Below are 26,830 nucleotides of genomic sequence, written 5' to 3' on the forward strand. Positions count from 1 at the left end.
CTAGGCATGGGGAACAAAGGTTGGCTCTGCCTCTTGTCTTAGACACTAAGGCTTTTTTGATCTAATCTCTTCCTTTTCTCAATGAAAATTCAAATACCCCAGTTTTGGAGTCCCCATCCCATTCTCCAGCCTTGCTTATCCAGCTGGTTTGGTACCTAAATGAAGGAACAGGTAAGGACCAGATTGTTTCTTTTCTCCCATCCCTTTAGGTAGCTCATAATTGGGCTAATTCAGTCCCAAATATTTGGATTTGTTTGTTTGTTTTAGATGGAGTCTCACTCTTGTTGCCCAGGCTGGAGTGCAGTGGCGTGATCTTGGCTCACTGCCACCTCTGCCTCCTGGGTTCAAGCGATTCTCCTGCCTCAGCCTCCTGAGTAGCTAGGACTACAGGTGCGTGTCACCTCACCTGGCTAATTTTTTTGTATTTTTAGTTCTGGCGGGTTTCACCATGTTAGCCAGGATGGTCTCTACTTCCAGACCTTGTGATCCACCTGCCTCAGCCATCCGAAGTGCTGCGATTACACGCGTGAGCCACCATGCCCGGCCAGAGATTTCTTAAATTCAAAATTCAAAATGATTGTTTTATTTTTTTTGAGACAAGGCCTCACTTTGTCATCCAAGAGTGCATTGGTGCAATCACAGCTCACTGCAACCCTGACCTCCTCAGGTTCAGGTGTTCCCCCCACCTCAGGCTCCCAAGTAACTGGCACTAAGGCATCATGTCAAGCTAATTTTTCTATTTTTTTTTTTTTGTTGTTGTTGTTGAGATGGGGTTTCACCATGTTGCCCAGGCTCGGTTCACTTTTAATAGTAAAGGACACCTCAAATGTTTAGATATTTGCCTTCAGTTTGGGCAATTATGAGTATAGCTATTAAAAACCTTGCTGTGTCTTGTTTGGAAACATAATTTTTATTTATTTATTTTTATTATTATACTTTAAGTTCTAGGGTACATATGCACAACGTGCAGGTTTGTTACATACGTTTACATGTGCCATGTTGGTGTGCTGTACCCATTAACTCACCATTTACATTAGGTATATCTCCTAATGCTATCCCTCCCCCTTGTCCCCTCCCCACAATAGGCCCCAGTGTGTGATGTTCCCCTTCCTGTGTCCAAGTGATCTCATTGTTCAATTCCCACCTATGAGTGAGAACATGCGGTGTTCGGTTTTCTGTTCTTGTGATAGTTTGCTGAGAATGATGGTTTCCAGCTGTATCCATGTCCCTACAAAGGACACACATTCATCCTTTTTTATGACTGCATAGTATTCCATGGTGTATATGTGCTACATTTTCTTAATCCAGTCTGTCACTGATGGACATTTGGGTTGATTCCAAGTCTTTGCTATTGTGAATAGTGCTGCAGTAAACATACGTGTGCATGTGCCTTTATAGCAGCATGATTTATAATCCTTTGGGTATATACCCAGTAATGGGATGGCTGGGTCAAATGGTATTTCTAGTTCTAGATCCTTGAGGAATCGCCACACTGTTTTCCACAATGGTTGAACTAGTTTACAGTCCCACCAACAGTGTAAAAGTGTGGAAACATAATTTTTAAAATGTAACTAAGGGAATACTTAGGATTGTGATTACTTGCTTATATGATAAGACCAGGTTTTTCTTTGTAAGAATTTTGGGGCTGGGCACGGTGGCTCATGCCTGTAATCCCAGCACTTTGGGAAGCTGAGGCAGGCAGATCACGAGGTCAGGAGATCAAGACCATTCTGGCCAACATGGTGAGACCCCGGCTCTACTAAAAATGCAAAAACTAGCAGGGCGTGTAATCCCAGCTACTTGGGAGGCTGAGACAGGAGAATCGCTTGAACCAGGGAGTCAGAGGTTGCAGTGAGCCAAGATCACACCACTGCACTCCAGGATGGTGACAGAGCAAGACTGTGTTGCAAAAAAAAAAAAAAAAAAAAAAAAAAAAAAGAATTTTGGTAGAATTTTTTTTTCCAGTGAAACCATATGAATATACTTTTTTGGATTTTCCTTTTTTCAAAAGATTATTAATTATTGATTCAATTTTTAAAATAAATATAGGCCTATTCAAATGATCTATTTTTTCCCAGAAGACTTTTGGTCTTCTAAAATAGATAAAAAGGAGTTAGCTCATTTCATCTAATGGATCAAATTGTGGGCATAGATGTGTTCAGAATATTCCTTTATTATTGTTTGATTTAACTCCTCTTCAATTGATACTATTAGTACATTGTAACATCTTTCTTTCATCTGTGGGTAGCCAAGGTAGAGGTTTATCAATGTTACTGATGTTTCCAAAGAACTGGCTTTTTGTTTTGTTGATTTTCTCAGATGATTTCCTGTTTTCTATTCCATTGATTTCTGCAATCATTTTTTTTTTTTTTTTTTTTTGAGACGGAGTCTCACTCTGCTGCCCAGGTTGGAGTGCAGTGGCCGGATCTCAGCTCACTGCAAGCTCCGCCTCCCGGGTTTACGCCATTCTACTGCCTCAGCCTCCCAAGTAGCTGGGACTACAGGCGCCCGTCACCTCGCCTGGCTAGTTTTTTGTATTTTTTCAGTAGAGACAGGGTTTCATCGTGTTAGCCAGGATGGTCTCGATCTCCTGACCTCGTGATCCGCCCGTCTCGGTCTCCCAAAGTGCTGGGATTACAGGCTTGAGCCACCGCGCCCGGCCTCAATCATTGTTTTTTAAGTTTAGATTATGAATCTAGATTTTTCTCATTATTGACACCACATCATGAATGTAGCTCACTGAATTCAATTTCACTGAAATGTACACTAAATAACTAAAATAATATGTATGTTTCACCCAATTTAAAAAGTAAAACAAGATAGATGATAAATGTAGTAGCAGGATATGTAAATCCAGAGAATTAAATGGTCTTGTAACATTTTGAAAAATGAGGGGATTGGCCTGGACCTTCAAATGGGCAGGAGGTGTGATGACACGGTCTCACTGAACCATACAGTGCCTTTCTGTATTCATCATTTTTTTAAACACGAATATTTCACATTGGTTAGGTTGCCCTAGCTAGAAAGCCAGGCTCTTTCTTTCTGCTCCTCTCCTCTGCCTTCCTTCCACACCAAGGAGAATGGTCCAGCAGCAACTCAGTTCATGCTTGTCCACCACCCACCTGTATACACTCCAGCCTCAGTCCCCACATCCCCCAAGGCTTCTTGTGGGATATCTCACCAGCACCAATGCACTGACTGTCACCCTATGTTCTGCTAGCTCCTGTTCCAGACCTGGCGGAATGTGACCTTGATATTGTGGAGGAGATGTTACCTGAAATGGTAAGATGCACTCCTTCACCTGGAAGAAAAATGTTTTTTTGTTTTTGTTTGTTTGTTTTTTTCTGGGGCTTCTTCCCTTATTAATGAAATGAAGATATAGAAATCTCACCATGTACATAACAGATGAGTAAGATAATATTCTAGGTTGGGGGGAATATCAAGCGAATATCATTTTTGATTGCCATGGTCAGTCAAGCCTCAGTTGATCATGGACCGTAGCCACCAGCCATTTGAGTTTATGACCAATTGAGGCCTGATTGACGATGACAGTGAAAAATGACAGCATCACCTACAAACTGTCTGGTAGTGAGCATATTTCTTAGTAGCAACTTTTTCTTCTTGAAAAATAATTTTGTATTTGCCAGCCAACTTGGAGAAATCCATTGCCTTTTCCACAAACATTTTCTATGCTTTACCTGGGGGCCAGTGACTTGATTACTGTTTGACATGTGGTTTCCTAATGTCACCAAGTGAATAAAAGACCTGTGCAAACGGGACCCAGCATGATTGGATCCTTATGGCGTTTTCTTTTCTCCTATTGCAGATGGACTATACAGCCCAAAATTCCAACCGTACGTATTTTTTTATTATTAAAAAAAGCTTTATTGAGACATAGTTGACATGCAAAACAATTCACCCATTTAAAGTGGGTGATTCAGTGTTGTTTTGTTTTGTTTTGAGAGACTCAGTGTTTTTACTGTATTTGCAGGGTTGTGCAACCATTGTTACAATCCCATTTTAGAACCTTCTCATTCCACCTCAGAGAAACCCCATATCCGTTAGTAGTCAGTCCTCTCTCTTCCCAACCCCCACACCTCTGTTCCTGGGCAGCCACTCATCTACTTTCTATCTCTGTAGATTTGCTCTCACTGAATCATACAGTGCCTTTCTGTGTTAAGTGGCTCTTAATGTTAATATTTCACATTGGTTAGGTTGCCCTAGCTACAAAGCCAAGGCTCTTTCGTTTCTTTCTGTTCCTCCCCTTTGCCTTCCTTCCACACCAAGGAGAATGGTCCAGCAGCAACTCAGTCCATGCTTGTCAACCACCCACCTCCATACACTCCAGCCCCGGTTTACATCCCCCAAGACTCCTTGTGAGATTCCTCAGCAGCACCAATGCACTGACTATCACTCGTATGTTCTCCTAGCTCCTGTTCCAGACCTGGAGGAGTGTGACCTTGATATTCTGGAAAATAAGATGTTACCTGACATGGTAAGATGCATTCTTTCATCTGGAAGAGAAATGTTCTTTTTCTGAGGCTTCTTCCCTTATTAATGAAATGAAGATATAAAAATCTGACCATGTACATAACAGATGACTAAGACAATTTTCTTGGTGGGGGGAATATCAAGCGAATACATCTTTGATTGCCATTGTCAATCAAGCCTCAGTTGGTCGTGGACTCTAGCGACCAGCCATTTGAGTTTATGACCAACTGAGGCCTGATTGATGATGACAGTAAAAAATGACAGCATCACCTACAAACTGTCTGGTAGTGAGCATATTTCTTAGTAGCAACTTTTTCTTCTTGAAAAATAATTTTGTATTTGCCAGCCAACTTGGACTTGCAAATATTCCATGAAAACCCATTGCCTTTTCCACAAGCATTCTCTATGCTTTACTTGGGGGCCAGTGACTTGATTACTGTTTGACATGTGGTTTTCTAATGTCACAAAGTGAATAAAAGACCTGTGCAAACGGGACCCAGCATGATTGGATGCTTATGGCATTTTCTTTTTCCTATTGCAGATGGACTATACAGCCCAAAATTCCAACTGTAAGTATTATTTTATTATTAAAAAAAGCTTTATTGAGACATAGTTAACATGCAAAACAATTCACTCATTTCAAGTGGGTGATTCAGTGTTTTTACTATATTTCCAGCGTTGTGCAACCATTGTTACAATCTCATTTTAGAACCTTTTCATTCCCCCTCAAATAAACCTCATATCCATTAGTAGTTACTCCTCTCTTTTCCCCAACCTCCCTACACCTCTGGCCCTAGGAAGCCACTCATCTACTTTCTATTGCAGTAGATCTGCCTACTCTGGCTATTTTTTTTTTTTTTTGGTTCTTTTTTTTTGTTTTTTAAGTTCTGAGATACATGTGCAGGATGTACAGTTTTGTTACATGGGTAAAAGTGTGCCATGGTGGTTTGCTGCACCTGTCAACCCATCACCTAGGTATGAAGCCCTGCGTGCATTAGCTGTTTATCCAGATGCTCTCCCTTCCCCATCCCGACAGACCCTAGTGTGTGTTGTTCTCCTCTCTAACACTGTGCATAGTCTAAGACCACTCCCTTGCTGATGACAAATCTAAGTGATGGGTCGTGGGGGACTCTCTTGCCTGCTTTTGTCTGGAGAGCCTGCCTGGCTTCCGGTTCCTGGTAAGAGTGAGGACCTGGAGTGCAGTGTGAGGAGCAGATGGCTCAGTGAAGAACTGTGATCATCCACCAGAGTCCCTGGAAACAGCCGTATCATTTAGATGGTGTGGGTTTGTGTGCAGGAGGGTTGGGAGGTAGCTAGGGGTGAATCCATGCGTAGTGAGTGTGAGTGTGTTTGTAAATGTGTGTTTCCCCCAAAAATGTGGCCCCCATGCCCAGCACAGTACAAATGTCACTTTTCTTGAATTCCTGGCCTATGTGGTCCTCTCACCTCAGCCTCCAGAGTCATGTCTTCTAATAAGAAGGAAAAAAAACTTCAGCACCACCATACACTTTACATAAATGACCTCTTTCCTCCCTCACCACAGCTGTACCTGAAGGTCAGTTTAATATCCCTACTCCTTAGCTGGAGAGAGTGCAGAAAGGAGTGAACCCAGATTCTGACCTCCTGAATGGAGGAGGCAAAAGTGAACCCAGAAATGGGTCCCAGTGTTGATGGTCTGTATTACTCACCTGTGTCATCACTCAGGCTTGGTGACAGGACCCCACACCAGGGAGTTCCAGCACCTATGTGTGCCCCTGGAACTGTGTGGCCTATAAGCTGCCAAACTTTGCCCATCATCAAATGGGGCCCCAGTGGTCACATAACCCTGGGTAGCAAAAGGTACAGGGAACAACAGACGTTTGCATGGACATTACTGTGAAATACACATAGAAAGCCCACAGGCTTCTGGTCAGTTCACAGATGCTGAGAAGTGTAAGGGATCATGTAGAACAGTGCAGGTCAACATCTGTCAGTGCTGGGCTCATTCCTCAACACTTGGTCAAAGCAGGGAAGGATCAGGAAGATATTGCATTGTATTTAATAACAGGACTACCTCAGGCCTTAGAAATGCTCCAATCCATGGCTGAGCACAGTGCCTCACACCTGTAATCCCAGCACTTTGGGAGGCTGAGGCAGCGGATCGCCTGAGGTCATGAGTTTAAGTGAGCCGAGATCGACCCACTGCACTCCAGCCTGAGCGAGACTCCATCTCAAAAAAAAAAAAAAAAAAAGAAAAGAAAAAAGGAAAAAAGAAAGGGAAGAGCCGAGGAGAAATATCACAGGATTAGTACTCATATCTCTGAGACCCCTTCTGAGTAGGAGTGAGCAGGACCTGACCTTCCTGTCTGCTGAGAGCATGGTGTGGACATCATCCTGAATGCCTCAAGAATGGGGTTTCATTGCTTTCTCTTGTCTTCTCCATCTCTTGGTGCGATGATGGCAGTGACACCAGCAGAAATTGGTGAGGAGGCAGAACAGGAATCAGGTCCCCACTTCTCTGACACAGAGCAGACAGGACACAAGTCAGCAGGGATAGCCTTCAGGGTCAGGACAGACACAGACAGGTCCCAGGCCTGATCTTCCTGGGGCTGGGACAGATGAGTTTTTCTTTTTCACCTCTTCTGGGAGCCACTTGAGGAATGGTCCTTGAGGAGACACTGTTGACCAAGGGTTGTCTGGCCCAGAAATGTGTGTGTGTGTTTTGTTTTGTTTTGTTTGTTTGTTTTGAGATAGAGTCTCACTCTGTCACCCCAGCTGGAGTGCAGTGGCACGATCTCAGCTCTCGGCAACCTCCACCTCCCAGGTTCAGGTGATTCTCCTGCCTCAACCTGCTGAGTAGCTGGAATTAGAGGCATGCACCACCACACCCAGCTAGTTTTTATATTTGTAGTATAGTCGGGGTTTCTCCATGTTGGCCAGGATGGTCTCGAATTCCTGACATCAGATGACCCACACGCCTCAGCCTCCCAAAGTGCTGGGATTACACGTATGAGCCACTGTGCCTGGCTGAAATGTGTTTCAACTGGACAGACCCCCTAGCACTGGGCCTGTAGCTGCAGCACTCCCGAGTAGCAGGGGAGGTGGGGAGGGACACGAGTTCCAGTGCACCAGGAGCTCAGCAAAGGGATGGGGACTGATTCCAGAGTCCAGCTCATCCTTGCAACTCTTCTGTGGAATCCAGAACACATCAGTTTCCACTTATTTTATAGAAGGTTTGGAATCTTCAGTGTCAAACTCTATCTGTGTTATGTCTTCCCACAGGGTGGACAGAGGAACCCTGGCTATGGGTGTTTCCTGCCAGGGCAGTGACTGTGTCTTCCTCATTAGTCCTTACCCCAGAGCTCAGTCCTGGGGAGAACATGTTAGGCCCCATGGGCACCGTAGTGAACACATCCCTGGCATGAGTTCTAGGTCAGCCCTGGGCTGGGATCTAGCGCACATGTGGAAATGTTCCCTTCTCAGCCTTGAGTGGTAAAATGCTCAGAAGAAGCCGATAAAGAAGAATACTTCTGAGATGATGAATAGTGTTATTCCGTATCGGAATTGAGCCCTACACCAATCCTGGAGCCTGCCCCAGCTTCTGAGTCAGGGTCCCTGGGGATGAGGTTGAGCTCCTGAGGACAGTGAGGTGCCCCTGCCCCTCGGCTCCTGCTGCTCTGATCCTGTCTAGACAGGGTGTGCAGGGCCACAGTCTTCCCCTGTGTCCATGAGCGCCCCCTGCTGGAATCCTTCTGGACCTGGATGTTGTCCTCATTGTTGTCATATCCCCAGGCCCACACAGTGACTGGCCCTTGTGTAGATGCCCAGAAAGTTACCATAATGTATGGTAGGAGCAGAGCTGCAAACCGTTTTGCTAGAAAACACTAGGGGAGGGGAGTCATGTCTTCCTCATATCTGGATCTCCTGTGCCGTCTAATGTTCTCAGTCATACATGTGCCTCCTCATAAATACATTTAAATATTTACAATTAAAAGTTCAGGGCCAGGCGTGGTGGCTCACACCTGTAATTTCAGCACTTTGGGAGGCCAGGGAGGGTGGATCACCTGAGGTTAGGAGTTCGAGACCAGCCTGGCCAACATGGTGAAACCCTGTTTCTACTAAAAATGCAAAAATTAGCCAGGTGTGGTGGCGCACGCTTGTAATCCCAGCTACTCAGGAGACTGAGGCAGGAGAATTGCCTGAATCCAGGAGGCAGAGGTTGCAGTGAACCAAGATCATGCCATTTTACTCCGGCCTGGGCAGCAAGAGTGAAACTCCATCTTGAAAAAAAAAAAAAAAAAAAATCAGAACCTCATCACAACAGCCACCATGCAATGGCCCAGCAGCTTTCTGTTCATGCAGCGGAGAGATTTCCATCCCCGCAGAATGCTCTTTCACATCTGCTGTGAGCCTGGCTGAGGGATCGATTATTGAACTCCTCTAACTCAAAGCGTGCACATCAAAGTGGGAATCTCAGGGCTATGAGATTGGAGGTGAGACCTATAATGGGCCAGTCGAAGGAAAAAGCTGAAACGTGGTTCCTTCAGTTCTGTTTCTCACTTGAAGGCTGGCAAGTGTGAACAATGCCTTTCTAGAGACCTCTGATGCCACAGAGCCCAGGGAGAGTCTGACAACACCGAGGGAAGGGCAGAGTGATCTCGTGTAACCCAGTGTGGCCTCACCTGCAGTAGGAGGGTGGGCGAGTTGCTCTCTGGAATAACTTCTTGTGGAGTTTTTTGTTTCTAATGATTGGCCAATGGACACTGTCCATGAGGGCAGCTGTAGTGAGGCAGACCTGCAGGTAGAGAATGATACTCTAGGAGGATCTCTGGGAGCAGTTGGGTGACACCTGTTATTTTGGAACCTAGGAAAAGGGTGAGGAAGTCAGAATCAAAGGAAATATGTGTAGAAGTCTGATTTGTTCCTTTTGTATTTTAATAAGATAGAGGTGAGACAATTTGTGTCCATGGGCTTTGTGTGCTGTGTTTGTAACCATTTTTTTCTTGCTCTGGTGTTTAATGGTTACTTTCCAGAAGACCAGTTTGTCTTGTCTATGTCACAGCAAACATCAAAGCCTTGAGTTTTGATTGGTTAATATCTTCTGGGACTTGGGAATGCAGGAGTCTTATTAGGTCCAGGCACTGACTAAGATGCGAGGTATCTGGTGAGACTCCCTCATGCTCACTACTTGAACATAGTTGTTTCTCTGAGATGGTCTCAGAATCTTCAGTCCCACGCTCCATATGCCGCATCCAGCAAAGCTCCCTGAGGGACTCACAGTCTCCAACCACCAGGGCACTGACATTAACTCTGTGTCCTTTTAGGTTCCCCTGAGGACAGCCTGAGTTTAAAATCTCTACCACCAAGTGAGGAAGACAATGATGATGCCCAGGTAAGACCTTCTTTCCTTGTCCTCTAAGGAAATGTTGCTTTCCTGATGTGAGAAACAAACTCACCCATCCACACCCAAAGAATGAACTCAGAGGCCTGCAGAACAGAGAAAGTGAGACTTTTAATGATGGCCTTGCAAGATCGGGTGTCTGATGGGCAGACACACCCAGCACAGTTTCAACAAGCGATTTATCCCCTAGTGTGCAGGACTGTCTCCTTGTTTCTCATAGGCTGAGTACTATGGGGTCATAATCTTCCCAAATGTCGTATATTGATTATTGGTTAGGAGCTTTAGGTATTTTTTATTTAGGGTTGTCTTACTGCATTTTGTTGCAGCCCACAATGCATTGCCATCCTAGTCAGCTCAGGGGTTCTTCAAGTGTTTGACTTATGACCTAAGTAGCTGGGCAGGCTAATAAGAACAGACAAAGCGAGCTATTTTGCAGGCTAGTAAAATTTCAACTTTGACTAAACTTTGTTCAAGTGATGGGAACTAAGTGGGGAGGAGGGGGGCCCAACAAGCAGGCCTTGCCTATCCAAGCCGGAGCCTGGCGTATCCTATTTCTTCTGTGCTTTGCTGACCTAAACAGGTTCAAGGCACTTTGTTTTAAATATGGACCACTGTATACTTTATTTCCTTCACCTGATTTCTTTCATTCTCAATTAACTTTGATATAAGAATATGATGAGGAACATAAAGTATAACATACACAATAGTCCTTGTTGGGATGGAGTTCAGTGGGAACGTCTTCCCATGTAATACATGACACGCTAGGATGTTTTTAAATGACAACATCCATCATCAACTGTAATGCAGAGGCATTTTCCTCCACAGTAGTTTTTCTCCTTGGATTAGGCCTTGTACATTTACCAATCTAAATCAATCAAACATAAGTTCTGTGGCAAAAGCTCTTGTTTTTTCCACAGGTGTCCTCTACGCTAGAATGTTTGGTCTTTGACCCTTGACTCAACCACTGTTTCACAGCTAGTTTTCTGAAGTCATCAACAGACTAACAGATCTGTGTAAAGGGGTGCAGCAGAATTGATCTGATCCTCATAGCATCTTCTTTTGTCTCATTGCAGATTTTACCATCACATGTCCAGGGTATGTACCTTCAACTAACTCACTTTCTGAGAAACAAACTTCCTGGCTTTAATATATAGAAACTTTAGTCTGGGTTTCTGTATTTGCTCTCACCAGACCTTAATATTGGGGGTTTGGTGAGAGCAAATGATTTTGTAAGTGTATAACTATGACCAGAGGGGCTGTAGAAATGTGTGTGAACCCAGAGGACCAACCAGGAGATTTTGTGTGAGCCAGTGTGTCTTCACCTGGAGTAGGAGAAGTGAGTGCAGCTCTCACTGACTTATCCTGATGTTGGTGGTTCTAAAGAGTGGATTCTGGAGAATCTCAGCAGGGAAGAGGATGCCTTTCCAGGTAGGTAACAAGACATCAGATGGGATCTGATAAAACAGCATTTCCAGGAACTTTAGGTTATACCTGTTGCTTGGGAGGCTGAGGAGGGTGTAGAAAGAGAAAAAGAAAAAGTAAATATAAGCAGAGTTTATTCTTTTCAGAGTTTAATGTCATCATGGTGAGAAGTACTATGTTTATGGACTATTGAGTATCCTGTGTTTTTGATCACCTCTTCTCTATTATTTAAAGATGAACTTGCTGAGAACAACTGCTCTTTTCTGCCTGTGCCACTGCAAAATGTCAGAGCTTTTAGTTTGGGACACAGTTCTGTCACAGGCAGTTACTTAATCCTGGAGACAGTATTCTTCCACGGTCTGCCCAGATGCATAGGAGAAGTGGATCCTCACCTTATGAACTGTTGGGTTTCATGGCAGCACATTCATTTGTCTGTCCTTGCTGTTTACCTCTGGTATCAAGACATCTCCCTGGGCGCAGAGGACAGAATGAAAAATTACTCTGGGCTCATTGCAAAAGCTCCAGTGTCTTGGAAATGAAGGGAAAAGCACAACCTTGAGCACATTGTCAGCATTCCATTTCTTCATTTGAATGAGAACATGCAGTTTTACCATCATTTGTGGAAGAGGCTTTCCTTTCCCCATTGTGTATTCTTGGCACCTCTGTTGAAGATCAGCTGACTCTGTGTGTGCATTTAATTCGGAGCTCTCTATTCTATATCTGTGATACTTATGGGTGCCCCCACGCTAGAAGCATGCTGTCTGAATTTCTCTGTTTTTTGTAGATTTCAATCTCATGAATGTGCTTCCTCCAACACTTTTTCAATGTTACCATGGTTATTTGAGGCACATAAAAATCCATTAAAGTCTTAGGATTAATTTTTCCATTTCTGCACAGATGGCTGTTACCAGTTTGATAGTAATTGTTGTGAGTCTGTAGATGATTTGTGTAGTATTGTGTGTTAGTCAGGTTTGGTCTTCCTATCCATGAATATGAGATGCCTTTCAACTTATTTGTACCTTGTTTACTTTCTAGAATCTTTATGTTGATAGCTCATAAGTTAGGTTTAACATGACTGACATACATTTGTGATTTATTTTTCATTATTATTATTTTTTGAGACAGAGTCTCACTCTGTCACCACATTGGGGTGCAGTAACATGCTGTCCGCTCACTGCAACCTGTGGCCCCAGGTTCAAGTGATTCTCTTGCCTTAGCCTGCTCAGTAGCTGGGACTATAGGGATGAGGCACCATGCCCAGCTAATTTTTAAATTTTTATTAGAGACATGGTTTTATAACGTTGGCCAGGGTTGTCTTGATCTCCTGACCTAGTGATCTGCCCACCTCGGCCTCCCAAAGTGCTGGCATTATAGGCATGAGCCTCCACACCTGGCCAAATTTGTGATTTTTTTATACCAATATTTTGTATGTCTGAATAGGCATCAAATAAAAAATTTTTATGTAAGCTAGTTAACGAAAAAAATCACATCTGTACTCATGGACATTTTTTCATGAATGTGTACATTTCTATTGTTATACATTTTCCTCATTTCAGTAGATAATGCATATTTGAACCTGGAAGCTTATCCTCATGGCAGAAAGTGTTCAGAGTCACGTCTCTCAGCTTCACTGCTGTAGGTAGAGCAGTGTCTGTGAGTTTATCCTGTTTGAATGAAGCCTGATCCCTAAGGAATCTCCTCAGGGAGAGTGACACAGGAGCTGCTGAAGCCCCGATCACAGGGGCCCTTTCGGGTGTGTGCACACACCATGGTTCCAGAAGAAGACTTACAAAGAGGAAATCATGACTATTTTTAATTGTAACATTTTAATATTTAATTTTAAAAATGTTCTCTATGAAAAAGAATGTGTGGTTAATACAAAAGAGTAATTTGGGTGAAATTGAGTCCATTTTACTAATAAAATAGGCTTTTAATCAAGTAAATCCTTTAAAACAGAAGCTAAATGTAGTACCAGCGTAATTGGATCCTACTGTACTGACAGGGTCTTGAATACATTAAGAAAATGCTGTTTGTTTAGAAGAGTTTCAAAACATTTGAGAGGGAGGAAGGCACTCTTCCATTGACCCTTAGTGTGTGCTTTAGTTCCATTTGGGGTTGACTCTTTTGTGTTGCTGCCTGATGCCTCTAGTACAAGGCCAAGGCCTTCATGTCTCATGTCTTTCCTCCTCCCCTCCTCTACCATCCCTCTTCCACTCAGGGGAATAGCCCAGCATCAACTCAGTCCATGCTTGTTAATCAACCACCTCCATACACCACATCCAGCAAAGCTCCCTGAGTGACTCAGTCACAAACCACCAGTGCACGGATCTTTCCTCTGTGTCCTTCCAGCTTCTCCTGAGGACAACCTGAGTTTTGTGAGCCTATCACGAAATGAAGATTATGATGGCAGTGATGATGATGATGATGATGATGATGATGATGATGCCCAGGTAAGACCACCTTTGTCATCTAAGGAAATGTTGGTTTTCTGATGTGAGAAATAAACTCAGCAGTCAAAACCCAAAGAATAGACTCAGGGAGCTGAAAAACAGCAAAAGTGAGATTTTTCCTTTCCTTTTCCTTTTCCTTTCCTTTCCTTCCTTTTCCTTACTTCTCTCTCTCTCTTTCTTGTTTGCTTGCTTTCTCCTTTTCTTTCTTCTCGGTCAGTTAGCCAAGCTGGAGTGCAGTGGTGCGATCTTGGCTCACTGCAACCTCCATCTCCTGGCCTCAGTCAATTCTCCTGCCTCAGCTTCCCGAGTAGCTGGGATTACAGGCATGTGTCTCCATGCCCAGCTAATTTTTGTATTCTTAGCAGAGACAAAGTTTCACCATGTTGGCCAGGGTGGTCTTAAACTCCTGACCTCAGGTAATCCATGCACCTCGGCCCCCTGAAGTGCTGGGATTACAGGCGTGAGCCACCCTGCCTGGCTGAAAGTGAGATTTTCAATGACAGTGTTGCAAGAGCTGGTGTCTGATGGGCAGACACACCCATCACAGTTTCAACAAGCAATTTATGCTCTAGTGTGAAGGCCCGTCCCCTGGTTCCTCATAGGCTGAGTACTGTGAGGTCACAATCTTCCCAGGTGTTGCCTATTGATAGTTGGGGAGGGGCTTTAGGTATTTTTCTAGGGTTGTCTTACTGCATTTTGTTGAAGCCCACAATGCATTGCCAACCTAGTCAGCTCAGGGTCTTTTCAAGTATTTGACTTATGACCTAAGGAGCTGGGCAGGCTGATAAGAACAGACAAAACGAGCTATTTTTCAGCCTAGTAAACCTTCATCTTAAACTAAACTTCTTTGGTTGAAGTGAGGGTAACTAAGTGGGGAGGAGAGGGGGGGCACCAAACAAGCAGGCATTGCCCATCCAAGCAGGAGCCTGGCATATCCTATTTCTTCTGTACTTTGCTGACCTCAACTGGTTCTTTGTGTTAAAAATAGATTTACTTTGTGTTAAAAATAGATCACTGTATACGTATTTCCTTCACCTGATTTCTTTCGTTCTCAATTAATTTTGATATAAAAATGTGACAAGGCACATTATGTACAACATACACAATTCTCTTTGTGAGGGTGGAGTTCGGTCTGAGTTTCTTTTCATCTAATACATGACACACTAGGATGGTTTTGAAGGACAACATCCATCATCAGCTGTAATGCAGAGGAATTTTCCTCCACACCAGTTTTTCTCCTTGGATTAGACCTTGTGCATTTACCAATCTAAATCAACCTCAAACATAAATTATGTGGGAAAAGCTCTTGTCTTTTCCACATGTATCCTCTCAGCTAGAATGTTTTGTCTTTGACTTTGACTCGACAACTGTTTCACAACTAGTTTTCTGAAGTCATCAAGAGACTAACAGATCTGTGTAAAGGGGTGCAGCAGAATTGATCTGATCCTTATAGCATCTTCTTTTGTCTCGTTGCAGATTTTACCATCACGTGTCCAAGGTACGTAACTTGAACTAACTCACTTTCTGAGAAACAAATTTGATGGCTTTAGTATATAGAAACCTTAATCTGGGTTCCTGTTTAAAAAATTGGGGGTCTGGTGACAGCAAATGATTTTGCAAGTGTATAGTTATGAGCAGAGGGCTGTGGAAATGTGTGTGAACCCAGAGGACCAACCAGGAGATTTTGTGTGAGCCAGTGTGTCTTCACCTGGAGTAGGAGAAGTGAGTGCACCTCTCACTGACTTATCCTGATGTTGGTGGTTCTAAAGAGTGGATTCTGGGCCTGGCGCAGTGGCTCACGCCTGTAATCCCAGCACTTTGGGAGGCCGAGGTGGGCGGATCACGAGGTCAGGAGATCGAGACCATCCTGGCTAACATGGTGAAACCCCATCTCTACTAAATATACAAAAATTAGCCAGGCGTGGTGGCAGGTGCCTGTAGTCCCAGCCACTTGGGAGGCTGAGGCAGGAGAATGGCGTGAACTTGGGAGGCAGAGCTTGCAGTGAGCTGAGATCGCGCCACTGCACTCCAGGCTGGGTGACAGAGTGAGACTTCATCTCAAAAAAAAAAAAAAAAAAAAAAAAGAGTGGATTCTGGAGAATCTCAGCAGGGAAGAGGATGCCTTTCCACGTAGGCAACAAGACTTCAGATGGGATCTAATAAAACAGCATTTCCAGCAACCTTCAGGTTATACCTGCTGCTTCGGAGGCTGAGGGAGGGTTTAGAAAGAGAAAAAGAAAAAGTAAATATAAGCTGAGTTTGTTATTTTCAGAGTTTAATGTCATCATGGTGAGAAGTACTATGTTTATGGGCTTTTGAGTATCCTGTGTTTTCAGTCACTTCTTTTTTATTATTTAAAGATGATCTTCCTGAGAACACCTGCTCTTTTCTGCCTCTGCCACTGCAAAATGTCAGAACCTTTGGTTTGGGATGCAGTTCTGTCACAGGCAGTTACTTAATCCTGGAGACAATTCTTCTGCGGTGTGCCCAGATGCATAAGAGAAATGGATCCTCACCTTATGAACTGTTAGGTTTCATGGCAGCACGTTCATTTGTCTGTCCTTGCTGTTTACCTCTGGTATCAAGACATCTCCCTGGGCAGGGAGGACAGAATGAAAATTCACTCTGGGCTCACTGCAAAAGCTCCAGTGTCTTGGAAATGGAGGGAGAAGCATAACCTCGAGCACACTGTCAGCATTCCATTTCTTCATTTGAGTAAGAATATGCAGTTTTACCATCATTTGTGGAAGAGGCTTTCCTTTCCCCGTTGTGTATTCTTGGCATCTTTGTTGAAGATCAGCTGACTCTGTGTGTGTGCATTTAATTCTGGGCTCTCGATTCTCTATCTATGGTACTTATGGGTGCCCCCACGCTAGAAGCATGCTGTCTGAATTTCTCTGTTTTTTCCTTTTCTGTAGATTTCAATCTCATGAATGTGTGTCCTCTAACAGTATTCTTTTTCAACGTTACCATGGTTATTTGAGGCACATAAAAATTCATTAAAGTCTTAGGATTATCTTTTCCATTTCTGCACAGATGGCTGTTACCAGTTTCATAGCAGTTGTTTTTAGTCTGTAGATGATTTGTGTAGTATTGTGGTTAGTCATGTTTAGTCTTCCTATCCATGAATATGGGATGCCTTTCAACTTCTTTGTATCTTCTTTACTTTCTAGAATCTTTATGTTGACAGCTAATAAGTTAGATTTAGCATGACTAATATAAGTTTGTGATTTTTTTCTTTTTTGAGATGGAATCTCACTCTGTCACCATACTGCGGGTGCAGTGATGTGCTGCCTGCTCACAGCCACCTCCCTCTCCCAGGTTCAAGTGATTCTCCTACCTTACCCTCCAAGTAGCTGAGACTAATGGCATGTGGCACCGTGCCCAGCTTTTTTTTTTTTTTTTTTTTTTTAGCAGAGGTGTTGTTTTATCATATTGGCCAGGATGGTCTCCATCTCTTGACCTCATGATCTTCCCACCTCGGCCTCCCAAGGTGCTGCAATAACAGGCATGAGCCACCGTACCTGGCCAAATTTGTGATTTGTTATACCAATATTTTGTATGTCTGAATGAATAGGCATCAAATAAAAAAAATTTATGTAAGCTTGTTAACCAAAAATCACCCCGTACTCATGGACATTTTTTCATGAATGTGTTCATTTCTGTTGGCATACATTTCCTCATTTCAGTAATTAATGTATTTTTGAACCTGGAAACTTATCCTCATGGCAGAAAGTGTTCAGTCACATCTCTCAGCTTCACTGGTGTAGGTAGAGCAGGGTCTGTGAACTAGGCCTGTTTGAATAAAGCCTGACCTTTAGGGACTCTCCTCAGGGAGAGAGACACAGAGCTGCTGAAGCCCCTGATCACAGGGGCCCAATAGGTTTTGTTCACACACCCTGGTTCCAGAAGACTTACAAAGAGGAAATCATGACTATTTTTAATTGTAGCATTTTAATATTTATTTTTAAAAAATGGTCTTTATGAAAAAGAATGTGATTAATAGAATAATTTGGGTAAAATTGAATTCATTTTATCAATAAAATAGGCTTTTAATTAAGTAATAAATGCTTTAAAACAGATGTTCAATATAATACCATCATAAGTGGATCCTACTGTACTGGCATGGTCTTGAATATGTTAAGAAAATACTGTTTGTTTAGAAGAGTTTCAAAACATTTGAGAGGGAAGAAGGCACTCTTCCATTGACCATTAGTGTGCATTTTAGTTGCATTTTGGCTTGACTTTTTGTATTTCTGCATGATGCCTCTAGTACAAGGCCAAGGCCTCCATGTCTCGTGTCTTTGCTGCTCCCCTCCTCTGCCATCCCTCTTCCACTCAGCAGAATAGCCCAGCATCAACTCAGGCCATGCTTGTTAATCAACCACCTGCATACACCACATCCAGCAAAGCTCCCTGAGTGACTCACAGTCACAAACACCCAGGGCACTGATCTTTCTTCTGTGTTCTTCTAGCTTCTCCTGAGGACAACCCGAGTTTAGTAAGCCTACTACGAAGTGAAGATGGTGATTGTGATGATGATGATGATGAGGATGATGATGATACCCAGGTAAGATCACCTTTCTTTGTCTTTTAAGGAAATGTTGGTTTTCTGATGTGAGAAACAAACTCACCAGTCCAAACCCAAAGAATAGACTCAGGGAGCTGAAAAATAGAAGTGAGATTTCTTTCTTCTTTTCTTTCTTTCTTTCTTTTTCTTTCTTTTTCTTTCTCTCTCTCTCTTGTCTCTCTCTCTCTCTTTTTTTTCTTTTTCTTTTTAAGATAGAATCTCGCTCAGTTAGCCAGGCTGGAGTGCAGTGGTGCAATGTCGGCTGAGTGCAAACTTCTGGCCTCAATAAATTCTTATGCCTCAACCTTCTGAGTAGCTGGGATTACAGATATGTGTCCCCATGCCAGCTAATTTTTGCATTCTTAGTAGAGACGGTGTTTCACCATGTTAGCCAGGCTGGTCTCAAACTCCTAGCCTTAGGTAATCAGCCCACCTTAGCCTCCAGAAGTGCTGGGATTACAGGCATGAGCCTCCATGGCTGGCCAAAAGTGAGACCTTTAGTGACAGTGTTGCCAGATCCGGTGTCTGATGGGCAGACACACCCAGCACAGTTTCAATAAGCAATTTATCCCCTAGTGTGCAGGTCCCTCCCCTGGTTCCTCATAGGCTGAGTACTATGGAGTCACAATCTTCCCGGGTGTTGCCTATTGATTGTTGTGGAGGGGCTTGAGACATTTTTCTAGGGTTGTCTTACTACATTTTTTTGCAGCCCACAATGCATTACCATCCTAGTCAGCTCAGGGTTCTTCAAGTATTTGACTTATGACCTAAGTAGCTGGGCAGGCTGATAAGAACAGACAAAGTGAGCAATTTGTAGGCTAGTGAAGTTTTATCTTAGACTAATCTTCTTTGGTTGAAGCGAGGGCAACTGAGTAGGGAGGAGGTGGGCCCTGAACATGCAGGCATTGCCTCTCCAAACAGGAGCCTAGTATATCCTATTTCTTCTGTACTTTGCTGAACTAAACAGGTTCAAGGTACTTTGTCTTAAAAATGGACCACTGTGGCCAGGCACGGTGGCTCACGCCTAAAATCCCAGCACTTTGGGAGGCCGAGGCGGGCAGATCATGAGGTCAGGAGATCGAGACCATCCTGGCTAACATGGTGAAACCCCATCTCTACTAAAACTACAAAAATTAGCTGGGCGAGGTGGCGGGCGCCTGTAGTCCCAGCTACTAGGTAGGCTGAGGCAGGAGAATGGCGAGAACCTAGGACGCGGAGCTTGCAGTGAGCCGAGATCATGCCACTGCACTGCAGCCTGGGTGACAGGGCAAGACTCCGTCTCCAAAAAAAAAGGACCACTGTATACATTATTTCCTTCACGATTTCCTTCATTCTCAATTAATTTTGATATAAAAATATGACAAGGCACATTATGTACAACATACACAATTCTCTTTGTGAGGGTGGAGGTCAGTGGGAGTTTCTTTTCATCTAATACATGACACACTATGATGTTTTTGAAGGACAGCATCCATCATCAGCTGTAATGCAGAGGCATTTTCCTCCACACCAGTTTTTCTCCTTGGATTAGACCTTGTGCATTTACCAATCTAAATCAATCAAACATAAGTTCTGTGGGAAAAGCTCTTGTCTTTTCCACAGGTGTCCTCTCTGCTAGAATGTTTGGTCTTTGACCCTTGATTCAACCACTGTTTCACAACTAGTTTTCTGAAGTCAACAAGAGACTAACAGGTCTGTGTACGGGGTGCAGCAGAATTGATCTGATCCTCATAGCCTCTTCTTTTTTCTCGTTGCAGATTTTACCATCACGTGTCCAAGGTACGTAACTTGAACTAACTCACTTTCTGAGAAACAAGTTTGCTGGCTTTAATATATACAAACCTTAATCTGGGTTCCTGTTAAAAAATATTGGGGGTCTGGTGAGAGCAAATGATTTTGCAAGTGTATAGCTACGAGCAGAGGGGCTGTAGAAATGTGTGTGAACCCAGAGCACCAACCAGGAGATTTTGTGTGAGCCAGAGTGTCTTCACCTGGAGTAAGAGAAGTGAGTGCACCTCTCACTGACTTATCCTGATGTTGGTGGTTCTAAAGAGTGGATTCTGGAGAATCTCAGCAGGGAAGAGGATGCCTTTCCAGGTAAGTAACAAGACTTTCAGGTGGGATCTAATAAAACAGCGTTTCCAGGAACCTTCATGTTATACCTGCTGCTTGGGAGGCTGAGGGTTTAGAAAGAGAAAAAGTAAATATACGCTGAGTTTGTTCTTTTCAGAGTTTAATGTCATCATGGTGAGAAGTACTATGTTTATGGGCTTTTGAGTATCCTGTGTTTTCAATCACCTCTTGCTTTATTATTTAAAGATGATTTTTCTGAGAACACCTGCTCTTTTCTGCCTCTGCCACTGCAAAATGTCAGAGCCTTTGGTTTGGGATGCAGTTCTGTCACAGGCAGTTACTTAATCCTGGAGACAGAATTGTTCTGCGGTGTGCCCAGATGCATAAGAGAAATGGATCCTCACCTTATGAACTGTTGGGTTTCATGGCAGCACATTCATTTGTCTGTCCTTGCTGTCTACCTCTGGTATCAAGACATCTCTCTGGGCAGGGAGGACAGAATGAAAATTCACTCTGGGCTCATTGCAAAAGCTTCAGTATCTTGGAAATGGAGAGAGAAGCACAACCTCGAGCACACTGTCAGCATTCCATTTCTTCATTTGAATGAGAATATGCAGTTTTACCATCATTTGTGGAAGAGGCTTTCCTTTCCCCATTGTGTATTCTTGGCACCTTTCTTGAAGATCAGCTGACTCTATATGTGTGCATTTAATTCTGGGCTCTCTATACCTGTGATACTTATGGGTGCCCCCACGCTAGAAGCATGCTGTCTCAGTTTCTATTTTTTTATTGTAGATTTCAATCTCATGAATGTGCATCCTGCAACACTATTCTTTTTCAATGTTACCATGGTTATTTGAGGCACATAAAAATTCATTAAAGTCTTAGGAATGTCTTCCATTGCTGCACACATGGCTATTACCAGTTTGACAGCAGTTATTTTTAATCTGTAGATCATTTGTGTAGTATTGTGTTAGTCATGTTTAGTCTTCATATCCATGAATACGGGATGCCTTTCAACTTATTTGTACCCTCTTTACTTTCTGGAATCTTTATGTTGACAGCTAATAAGTTAGATTTAACATGACTAATATAAATTTGTGGTTTTTTCTTTTTGAGATGGAGTTTCACTCTGTCACCATACTGGGGTGCAGTGATGGGCTCCCGCTCACAGCAACCTCCCCATCCCAGGTTCAAGTGATTCTCCTGCCTTAGCCTTCCAAGTAGCTGAGAGTACAGGCCTGTGCCACCATGCCCAGCTAATTTTTTAATTTTTATTTTTAGTAGAAACGTGGTTTTACCATGGTGGCCCTGGTGGTCCCAATCTCTTGACCTCGTGATCTTCCTACCTCGGCCTCCCATGTGCTGGAGTAACAGGCATGAGCCACCGTGCCTGGCCAAATTTGTGATTTGTTATACAAATATTTTGTATGTCTGAATGAACAGGCATCAAATAAAAAAAATTTGTGTAAGCTGGTTAACCAAAAAATCACCCCTGTACTCACGGACACTTTTTCAAGAATGTGTTCATTTCTATTGGTATACATTTCCTCATTTCAGTAATTAATGTATATTTAAACCTGGAAACTTATCCTCATGGCAGAAAAGTGTTCAGAGTCATGTCTCTCAGCTTCATTGTAGGTAGAACAGGGTCTGTGAGCTTGGCCCATTTGAATGAAGCCTGATACTTCAGGCATCTCCTCAGGGAGAGTGACACAGAGCTGCTGAAGCCCCTGATTACAGGAGCCAGTAGGCTTTTCGCACACACCGTGGTTCCAGAAGAAGACTTACAAAGAGGAAATCATGACTATTGTTTTGTTTTATTTATTTCTTCGAGACGGAGTCTCACTCTGTCGCCCAGGCTGGAGTGCAGTGGTGCGATCTCGGCTCACTGCAAGCTCTGCCTCCCAGGTTCAAGCCATTCTTCTGCCTTAGCCTCGCAAGTAGTTGGGACTATAAGTGCCCGCCACCATGCCCAGCTAATTTTTTGTATTTTCAGTAGAGATGGGGTTTCACCATGTTAGCCAGGATAGTCTCGATCTCCTGACTTCGTGATCCGCCTGCCTTGGCCCCCGAAAGTGCTGGGATTACAGGCGTGAGCCACCGCACCTGGCCAATCATGACTATTTTTAATTGTAGCATTTTAAAATTTAACTTTCATCTTTATGAAAAGAATGTGTGACTAATAGAATAATTTGGGTACAATTGAATCCATTTTACCAATAAAGTAAGCTTTTAATTAAGTAATAAATCCTTTAAAAGAGATGCTAAATGTAGTAGCAGCATAATTGGATCCTAGTGTACTGATATGGTCTTGAATATGTTAAAAAAATGTTGTTAGAAGAGTTTCAAGACATTTCAGAAGGAGGAAGGCACTCTTCCATTAACCCTTAGTGTGTGTTTTTGTTCCATTTTGGGTTGACTGTTTTGTGTTGCTGCATGATGCCTCTAGTACAAGGCCAACACCTCCATGTCTCATGTCTTTGCTGCTCCCCTCCTCTGCCATCCCTCTTCCACTCAGGGGAATAGCCCAGCATCAACGCAGTCCATGCTTGTTAACCAGCTCCATACACCACATCCAGCAAAGCTCGGAGTGACTCACAGTCACAAACAACCAGGGCACTGATCTTTTCTCTGTGTCCTTCCAGGTTCTTCTGAGTACAACCTGAGTTTAGTGAGCCCACCACCAAGTGAAGATTATGATTGTGATGATAATGAGGATGATGATGATGTCCAGGTAAGACCACCTTTCTTTGTCTTCTAAGGAAATGTTGGTTTTCTGATGTGAGAAACAAACTCACCAGTCCAAACCCAAAGAACAGACTCATGGAGCTGAAAAACAGCAAAGTGAGATTTTTTTTTTTTTTTTTTTTTTTTTTGAGACGGAGTCTCGCTCTGTCACCCGAGCTGGAGTGCAGTGGCCGGATCTCAGCTCACTGCAAGCTCCGCCTCCCGGGTTTACGCCATTCTCCTGCTTCAGCCTCCCGAGTAGCTGGGACTACAGGCACCCGCCACTTCGCCCGGCTAGTTTTTTGTATTTTTTAGTAGAGACGGGGTTTCACCGTGTTAGCCAGGATGGTCTCGATCTCCTGACCTTGTGATCCGCCCGTCTCGGCCTCCCAAAGTGCTGGGATTACAGGCTTGAGCCACCGCACCCGGCCGAGATTTTCTTTCCTTTTTTTTTTTTTTTTTTTTTTTTTTTTTTTGAGACAGAGTCTCGCTCAGCTGGCCAGGCTGGAGTGCAGTGGTGCAATCTCAACTCAGTGCAACCTCCATCTCCTGGTTTCAATCAATTCTCCTGCCTCAGCCTTCTGAGTAGCTGGAATCAAAACATGTGTCCCCATGTCTCCATGCCCAGCTAATTTTTGTATTCTTAGTAGAGACGGGGTTTCACCATGTTGGCCAGGCTGGTCTCGAACTCCTGACCTCAGGTAATCTACCCCCCTCGGCCTCCTGAAGTGCTGGGATTACAAGCATGAGCCGCCGCGCCTGGCCAAAAGTGAGACTTTTAATGACAGTGTTGCAAGATCCGGTGCATTGCGCCTGGCCAAAAGTAAGACTTTTTTTTTTTTTTTTTTTTTTTTTTTTTTTTTTTTTTTTTGAGACGGAGTCTCACTCTGTCGCCCGGGCTGGAGTGCAGTGGCCGGATCTCAGCTCACTGCAAGCTCCGCCTCCGGGGTTTACGCCATTCTCCTGCCTCAGCCTCCCGAGTAGCTGGGACTACAGGCGCCCGCCATCTCGCCTGGCTAGTTTTTTGTATTTTTTAGTAGAGACGGGGTTTCACTGTGTTCGCCAGGATGGTCTCGATCTCCTGACCTCGTGATCCGCCCGTCTCGGCCTCCCAAAGTGCTGGGATTACAGGCTTGAGCCACCGCGCCCGGCCAAAAGTAAGACTTTTAATGACAGTGTTGCAAGATTCGGTGTCTGAGGAGCAGACACCCCCAGCAGAGTTTCAACGAGCAATTTATCCCCTAGTGTGCAGGTCCCTCCCCTGGTTCCTCATAGGCTGAGTACTGTGGGGTTACAGTTTTCCTGGGTATGGCCTACTGATTGTTGTTGGGGGATTTAGGTGTTTTTCCAGGATTCTCTTACTGCATTTTTTTGCAGCCCACAATGCATTATCATCCTAGTCAGCTCAGGGGCTCTTCAAGTAGCTGGGTAGGGTGATAAGAAAAGACAAAGTAAGGTACTTTGCAGGCTAGTAAATTTTCTTTTTTTTTTTTTTTTTTTGAGACGGAGTCTCGCTCTGTCGCCCAGGCTGGAGTGCAGTGGCGCGATCTCGGCTCACTGCAAGCTCCGCCTCCCGGGTTCACGCCATTCTCCTGCCTCAGCCTCCCGAGTAGCTGGGACTACAGGCGCCCACAACCGCGCCCGGCTAATTTTTTTTTTTTGTATTTTTAGTAGAGATGGGGTTTCACCGTGGTCTCGATCTCCTGACCTTGTGATCCGCCTGCCTCGGCCTCCCAAAGTGCTGGGATTACAGGTGTGAGCCACCGCGCCCGGCCGTAAATTTTCATCTTAGACTAATTTTCTTTGATTCAAGTGAGGGCAACTAAGTGGGGAGGAGGAGGGGCCCAACAAGCAGGCATTGCCCATCCAAGAAGGAACCTAGTATTTCTTCTGTCCTTTGCTGACCTAAACTGGTTCAAGGCACTTTGTCTTAAAAATGGGCCAGTGTAAACATTATTTTTTTCACCTTATTTCTTTTCTTCTCAATTAATTTTGATATAGAAATATGACAAGACACATTATGTACAACATACACAACTCTCTTTGTGAGGATGGATGTCAGTGGGAGTTTCTTTTCATCTAATACATGACACACTAGGATGTTTTTGAAGGACAGCATCCATCATCAACTGATGCAGAGGCAGTTTCCTCCACACCTGTTTTTCTCGTTGGATTAGGCCCTGTGCATTTAGCAATCTACATCAACCTCAAAGATAAATTCTGTGGGAAAAGCTCTTGTCTTTTCCACACGTGTCCTTTATGCTAGAATGTTTGGTCTTTGACCTTTGATTCAACCACTGTTTCACAACTAGTTTTCTGAAGTCATCAAGAGACTAACAGGTCTGTGTAAGGGGTGCAGCAGAATTGATCTGATCCTCATAGCATCTTCTTTTTTCTCATTGCAGATTTTACCATCACGTGTCCAGGGTACGTACCTTCAACTAAGTCACTTTCTGAGAAACAAATTTGCTGGCTTTAATATGTAGAAACCTTAATCTGGGTTCCTGTTAAAAAATATTGGGGGTCTGGTGAGAGCAAATGATTTTGCAAGTGGATAACTATGAGCAGAGGGGCTGTAGAAATGTGTGTGAACCCAGAGGACCAACAGGAGATTTTGTGTGAGCCAGTGTGTCTTCACCTGGAGTAGAAGTGAGTGCACCTCTCACTGACTTACCGTGATGTTAGTGGGTCTAAAGAGTGGATTCTGGAGAATCTCAGCAGGGAAGAGGATGCCTCTCCAGGTAGTCAACAAGACTTCAGGTGGGATCTAATAAAACAGCATTTCCAGCAACCTTCATGTTATACCTGCTGCTTAGGAGGCTGAGGGAGAGTGTAGAAAGAGAAAAAGTAAATATAAGCTGAATTTGTTATTTTCAGAGTTCAATGTCATCAGGGTGAGAAGTACTACGTTTTTGAGTATCCTGTGATTTCGATCACATCTTATTATTTAAAGGTGATTTTTCTGAGAACACCTGCTCTTCTGCCTCTGCCACTGCAATATGTCAGAGCCTTTGGTTTGGAACACAGTTCTGTCACAGGCAGTTACTTAATCCTGGAGACAGAATTGTTCTGCGGTGTGCCCAGATGCATAGGAGAAATGGATCCTCACCTTATGAACTGTTAGCTTTCATGGCAGCACATTCATTTGTCTGTCCTTGCTGTTTACTTCTGGTATCAAGACATCTCCCTGGGAGCAGAGGACAGAATGAAAACTCACTCTGGGCTCACTATAAAAGCTCCAGTGTCTTGGAAATGGAGGGAGAAGCACAACCTCGAGCACACTGTCAGCATTCCATTTCTTCATTTGAATGAGAATATGCAGTTTTACCATCATTTGTGGAAGAGGCTTTCCTTTCCCCATTGTGTATTCTTGGTACCTTTGTTGAGGATCAGCTGACTCTATGTATGCATTTAATTCTGGGCTCTCTATTCTATATCTGTGATACTTATGGGTGCCCCCAAGCTAGGAGCACACGATCTGAATTTATCTTTTTTTTTTTTTTTTGTAGATTTCACTCTCATGAATGTGCATCCTCTAACACTATTCTTTTTCAGTTACCATGGTTATTTGAGGCATATATAAATTATTTAAAGTCTTAGGATTATCTTTTCCATTTCTGCACAGATGGCTGTTACCAGTTTCATAGCAGTTGTTGTGAGTCCGTAGATCATTTGTGTAGTATTGTGTGTTAGTCAGGTTTAGTCTTCCTATCC

At 43.6% G+C, this 26,830-nt stretch overlaps 1 protein-coding gene across 4 annotated transcripts in view; it reads left to right on the forward strand.

Moving 5' to 3' along the window:
- Nucleotides 1-26,830, forward strand: part of LOC126929510 (aspartate-rich protein 1-like) — a 34,504-nt gene that overhangs the window by 649 nt on the left and 7,025 nt on the right. For 2 of the 4 annotated variants that reach the window (XM_050745947.1, XM_050745945.1), the window contains exons 2-13: nt 3,221-3,282; nt 3,827-3,854; nt 4,431-4,495; nt 5,033-5,060; nt 9,795-9,862; nt 10,945-10,966; nt 13,643-13,743; nt 15,220-15,241; nt 18,219-18,313; nt 20,071-20,092; nt 23,035-23,123; nt 25,522-25,543. In XM_050745947.1, coding sequence (XP_050601904.1) covers nt 3,221-3,282; nt 3,827-3,854; nt 4,431-4,495; nt 5,033-5,060; nt 9,795-9,862; nt 10,945-10,966; nt 13,643-13,743; nt 15,220-15,241; nt 18,219-18,313; nt 20,071-20,092; nt 23,035-23,123; nt 25,522-25,543 — 624 coding nt within the window. The remainder of the gene's footprint in view (nt 1-3,220; nt 3,283-3,826; nt 3,855-4,430; nt 4,496-5,032; nt 5,061-9,794; nt 9,863-10,944; nt 10,967-13,642; nt 13,744-15,219; nt 15,242-18,218; nt 18,314-20,070; nt 20,093-23,034; nt 23,124-25,521; nt 25,544-26,830) is intronic. The other 2 variants (XM_050745946.1, XM_050745948.1) reach the window with 2 other exon arrangements.

Source organism: Macaca thibetana, chromosome 10 (assembly GCF_024542745.1).
Source record: "Macaca thibetana thibetana isolate TM-01 chromosome 10, ASM2454274v1, whole genome shotgun sequence".
Classification (NCBI taxonomy): domain Eukaryota; kingdom Metazoa; phylum Chordata; class Mammalia; order Primates; family Cercopithecidae; genus Macaca; species Macaca thibetana.